At 38.7% G+C, this 5,629-nt stretch overlaps 2 protein-coding genes across 2 annotated transcripts; one reads left to right on the top strand and one right to left on the bottom strand.

Moving 5' to 3' along the window:
* Nucleotides 1-759: 759 nt before the first annotated feature.
* On the top strand, nucleotides 760-2,500 carry LOC112178529 (nucleolar protein 58). The gene is made up of 5 exons (XM_024316671.2): nucleotides 760-1,010; nucleotides 1,118-1,185; nucleotides 1,333-1,529; nucleotides 1,751-1,880; nucleotides 1,962-2,500. Exons 1-5 carry the CDS (start codon nucleotides 863-865, stop codon nucleotides 2,091-2,093), a joined length of 675 nt encoding a protein of 224 aa, XP_024172439.1. The 5' UTR covers nucleotides 760-862; the 3' UTR covers nucleotides 2,094-2,500.
* A 175-nt stretch (nucleotides 2,501-2,675) lies between these two features.
* Nucleotides 2,676-5,279, bottom strand: LOC112178514 (cytochrome P450 704C1). Its single transcript, XM_024316654.2, has 6 exons — nucleotides 4,916-5,279; nucleotides 4,422-4,637; nucleotides 4,035-4,328; nucleotides 3,641-3,961; nucleotides 3,176-3,379; nucleotides 2,676-3,034 (listed from the first exon to the last, which is right to left on the bottom strand). Exons 1-6 carry the CDS (start codon nucleotides 5,249-5,251, stop codon nucleotides 2,852-2,854), a joined length of 1,554 nt encoding a protein of 517 aa, XP_024172422.1. The 5' UTR covers nucleotides 5,252-5,279; the 3' UTR covers nucleotides 2,676-2,851.
* Nucleotides 5,280-5,629: the final 350 nt, after the last annotated feature.

The following is a 5,629-nucleotide window of genomic DNA, read 5'->3' as shown; positions in this document are numbered from 1 at the left end:
GTTCAGACCTTGGTTGAAATCGCCCAGCAGAACAGGTTAATTTGAGATGATGTTCCGAATAGAACCTATATTTTTAGTTAAAGCATTGTCCGGACTCCCAACACCAGGCTGAAGTTATAGGCATTTAGGCCGGAGCTTTTCTATGACATCTTTTTGTATTCTCCTCAGTTCAATTTGATCTCATAATGTAAATCTAGTAATCTACAGAGATTTGATGGGAGCAGATGAGAACATCAAATTTCATATTTCCTAAATTAGTTTTTTTTTTGGCTACATTAAAGTTGAACTTGGACAGAGACAAGTCCATTAGCTAAAACTAATCTTTAATATTCAATATGAAACAACAGAATTGGAAAAATCAGGAATAGAGCTTACTCTAATAAATTAACCCGTTTGGTCCTCGACTTCTCGTGCCTAACAAGTCTATGAATGTTTCCTGGTGTCATGAATTGTTAGAATGTTGGGTGGGTGAACTTGGAATCCCATCTTGCAAACAGCACGTCTTTCTTCTTATTCTCGTGCACATGTGCATTCAAAAACGTCCATGAAAAATAAGAGTTCAGATCAAAACAAAGGAAAAGAAAAAACTACCGACTCTTTCTTCTTGTGTTTTTTTTATAAAGATCAGCGTGTTTCAATTTTACCGAATGTCAAGTTACCGAGGTTAAATACAACAAAAATTACTGCAAAGAACTTTCTGAATTTCCAAAAATAAAAAATTATTTTTATAAAGACAGTGTGTCCGGAGCAAATTTTTGTGTGCGCAAAAGAGCGGAGCACGAAGCCGTTCAAGCCGAGCTCCTCAGTTGGCTTCTAATAGGCCCAAAAGTGAGTCAGTTGCGGTGACTAGGGTTTTAGAGAGATGGGAGGTAAAGGAATTAGACGGAGAGCCAAGAACTACAGAGAAGCCCACGGCGGTTACAGTAGGCTTCCGCCGCCGCCTGATCGTTCTCAAATCGACACTTTGCCCTCTAAACTCCGCAAAATCCTCTCCTACTCCACTCCCCAAGGTTTGTTTTTTCATTTTCTTTTGAAATTTTTGCTCAAATTTGCTTGCTTGACCTAGTTTCCCATTTGAAATTGGTGTTGTTAAATTTCTGTTCTTGATGGGTTTCAGGCTCTTTGAAGCCTGCCAAAGATGCTGAGCAGAAGAAGAAGAGAGATGGAGTTGGTGCTGCTCAACCAGTAAGTGCTTTGTTCTTGTATGTAAATGTTTTGATTGAAATTTGAAGCTAGTGTTTGGGTAAAAACTGTAATTAATTTCAATTCCATTGTTGCCCACATTGTATTTTAGTTGGTAACATATGCATGATACAATGGTTATTTGAACAGAAGAAGGATAAGGATGAAGTGGAGGTAGAAGAAGCTAGTATGGAAGATGGGGATAGTGCTGAGAATGTTGCACCTCAGCATTCGGATGAGAAGAAAAAGAAGAAACGAAAGCGAAAGCAAGTGCTTGACCTTCGATTTGAAGCAGAAGCACTGGAGCAATCGGGAGGCCGTCTGAAAAGAAAGGAGCGCAAGAAAAAGTATGTATTTTTGTAACCTATTTTCAAATGTTGAATTTGAGTGGTGTGTTAATGAGATTAGCAGGGTCAGTATTACCATCTTATTATCAGATTGCTTGTAAATTGCATCGTGTGCAAAAGTGAAAAGGTTGCAGTTTTGTTAGGCTATTGCATCTTTGCACTGATCAGGTCAAGCATGCTACCCATCTTTTATGGATTAATGACCAGCTTTTTGTGTTCAGGTACTTGGAAGCAAAGAAAAACAAAAACAAAAAGGGCAAGAAAGAAGATAATGTAGACGACTTTCCTGGACGTGAGAAGATTAGATTTGGAGAGGTGGTTCAAGCTCCTCCAAAGTTGGTTGCTCCTAAGGTAGTGTTATAAATTCCTTATGATAAACATATAGACATGTTATTCTTCAGTTGATTTACAAGTTCCTCATGTTTTCTGAAGGCATTTAAGAATGTACAAGATGCTTCGAAGGAGCGGGTTCGGGTCAATGCTATTGAGGCATACAGGCAACGCAAAAAATGGAACTCAAGACCAGGGATTCAGCTCCCTACTCCTGTGACTGCATCCTTGTAAATGGTACAAGTATAATGCATTGGGAAAACTTAGCATTTGTCGTCCATTCATGCGGAGAAAAACTTGTCTGTCCTCACAATACATGCAGTGAGAGTATGGTTAGACCCACCAAGGTTTTGTGTCTCTCCAATCTCTGCAAGGAGATTGTGCAGATGACTGCATAACTGGTTGTAAGTTCACACCCTTCAACAGTTCAGGCAACTAATGCTAGATTTTTCTCGATGTATATTTATCCCTTTGCCTCTCGGAGTTCTTTTATTCTATCTGAAGTCCTATGCTTCTTCAATTTTGTAATGTATTCCATGAGTTTGATCTAGAAATGTGCAAAACCATTCAAGGAATCTCAGATTGCTTTTTAGATTTGTAATGTATGGAAAGAAGAAAGTGATTCCTTTTCCTCTTTTTAACCTCTTTTCATGAGAACCACAGTAGATCCATGCTCATGTGTCCATTTGTGATGGAACTTTTGCACCCAAATGGCTTCTCATGTGTTTCAGTTAGGCACCGGGAATTATGACATTATCTCAGTGGCTAATGTACATCATTAAGTATTTGACTCTGGTGATTTCATTGGTTTACAGATTGGTTGCTCAATTATGAATACATTGTATATCGAATTAAAAATTGTAGGATGTTGTTTTGACTTGACCAGAGAGGGCATCACATTACAGCAAACATAATAGGCTTTTGAAGCATAAAAGATGTTGCATACTCCTCGAGTTTACTCTTCCTACCATTTTTATGGATAGGAAGTACATTCAGTATCTCTGAAATGTATGAACCTCTAAACCCCCATCAATGTGAAGGTTAATCATCGTCCTGTAAGTTACAACTCTGTTTTCGTCACCCATCTTGAACTTGAAACAGCCCAACAAAACAGCTAAAACGATCTTCATTTGTCTGTAAGCAAACTCCTTTCCGAGACATATTCGCGGCCCGGCCTGTTAATTATGCAAACAAGTAGCATTTTAATACACTCTGTTTCAATGATTGAAGCTACTTCAGACATCAATTTAACCAGAAAAATTACATGTATGTGGGTTGAAAGATGAGTTTTGAGCACAAACATAAACGAATCTCACCTGAAAAGCTGTAAACTTGAAGGGGCTCTCTGGCTGGAAGACTCCATTCTTGTCGAGCCACCTCTCTGGTTTGAACTGTTCAGCGTCATCTCCCCATATTGTTTTCATCCTTCCCATTGCATAAGGTTGGTATGCTACCAGATCTCCTTTCCTCACACTGAATCCATCCGGCAGAGTATCATCAGAAAAACATATCTTTGCATCCTGCAATCAAAGCAGAACTGAAGCTTTATTGTAATATGCCAGAATCGAATCTGGTGGAAATCAACTTTTGAAATGTTAAATCATAAAGATATTTCATATGGACATGAAAGAATTTCAATGACACTGATACCAACTGTTTCTGGAAGACGCCCACGAGATAGAATCACACACAGAAAAGCAATCAAAACAAAATACAATGTGTTCGACGGAAAATCACATCAAAGCATATAAATGGACACTTTGATTGAGTTGAAGACTTACCACAGGAACTGCAGGATAGATTCTAAGAGTTTCAGTGATTGCAGCATGAAGATACTGCATCTTTTCCAAAACATCTTCACTCAAACTTGACGCGAACTCAGAGAAGTTTGTGATCTTTTTCATGCCAGTTACTTGCTCCACCTCTTGTGAAATTTTTTCTTGGACTGAACGGTGCTTGCAGAGCAAGTAAATGAACCAGGAAAGTGTGGTTGCTGTTGTGTCTTTGCCAGCTATAACAAAATTGAGAATTATATCTCTCAAGTACGTCAGATCAGTCTTGCTCACTCGCAGAAACCGTGATAAAATGTCTTCTCTCCCCATCTGCATAAGCATAAAGCAAGTTTATAACATGCTGAACCAGAATAAGAAACTTGTAACTAGTATTGCCACTCACAGTCTCAGAAGAGTCGTCCTCTTTCTTCATTTGTTCAATTTTTCTGTGGATTAACTTATACACGAAATCATCAACGATTTTGGTATTCTTCCTTAAGAGGGCTTCTGATCCTACATTCAGAAACTTCTTGATCCCCCAGAAGACATCAACGTAACGAAAGAGGGTCAATGCACTTGAATTATCAAAAGCGTCACCAAAACTCTTGCCTTCTTCACTTGATTCACACATGTTGTCTAGTTCAACACCAAATGCTACTTGGAATATCGAATCCAAGGCTAATTTCATAAACACATCCTACATCAATACCATAGCTAGTTGATTAGCATCATTTAAGAAAAAGGATTTCATTTTCTTCTTGAACAGTGAGAACAAGCTTTTCAAACTCACTTGAATTTCAATTGTCTCGTTGGAAGTTGCAATTTCAGACAATTTGTAAGCAAGTTTTGCTGCACTTTTCTGGAAGATTACACTACTGAAGTCCCTCAACATCCTTGTCGAAAACTCATGGCTCGATATCTTCCTCTGTTGGCGCCACTTTTCTCCATCAACTGCAAAAATTCCATCCCCTAGAAGATCCCTCAGAATATTGTAATTATACCATCCCTGAACAAACCTCCAAGGAACAAGCAAGTTAGAGCCTTTCCCTTCATTGAAAATTACATGGTTCCATTCTATGTAGTTACCAACTTAGAAAACACTTCTATTCTTGACGTATAGCATGCAAGACAGTGATGATAGCGAATAATCATGAAGTAATCTATTCATTAGTACACTGCAACCCATTATCACAATTCCTTATGACAATAACATTTTGGTGTAACTTTCTCTATTGCTCTAAATTCCTTCAGTTTCTTGATAACTAAGCAGAGATGGGAACATACCTTTCCGTAGTTATCGAAGTTCGATTTGAGTATGTACTCAACATTTGCCGGGTCTGAGGTATAGATCTCAGTCCTGAAGGGGCCGAGCAGCCTGTAAGTCTTGTATTTGGCAGCGAGATCAGTCATGTAATCGTGCACCCGTTTGAAGTTACGCAGCTGATGAAGTACTGTCCCAGCTACTGGTGGGTACTTCTTTCTCTTGCTCAGCTTCCTTTTTAGGACTTGGACAGTGAAAATGGATAGGACTAGAGCCAAAGCTGTGAAGAAGAAAACGGGGTTTGAGAGAAGAAACTCCATGACTAGTGCCAAATGCGTTCTTGGGGGTGTGTGTTTCATTGTTTATATAGAGACTTTTATTTCATGGTCAGTTAAGAAGATAAACTCGTACGGCTGGGCATATAGCCATATATATAGCGAAATTCCGAACCCGTCCCATTCCGCGCGGGTACGGGTTCATTATTAATTTTATTATTTTTATTTTTATTTTTTAAAATAAAGGTTGATGCGGTTGTTCTCGAACTTTGATTAATGAAATTGCAGAATACATTGGAGGAGCATGTTGCATGACTGATCTTGCTGCTAAATACAAGACTTACAGGCTGCTCAGCCCTTTCAGGAGTGAGATCTATACCTTAGACCTGGCAAGTGTTGAGTACATACTCAAATCAAACTTTGATAAATTGAGACCCCAGATTACAATACGCATTAAGAGAA

This window comes from Rosa chinensis, chromosome 1, assembly GCF_002994745.2.
Source record: "Rosa chinensis cultivar Old Blush chromosome 1, RchiOBHm-V2, whole genome shotgun sequence".
NCBI lineage: Eukaryota > Viridiplantae > Streptophyta > Magnoliopsida > Rosales > Rosaceae > Rosa > Rosa chinensis.
Note: the sequence above shows the minus strand (reverse complement) of the source record. Positions and strands in the feature narration are given on the sequence as shown.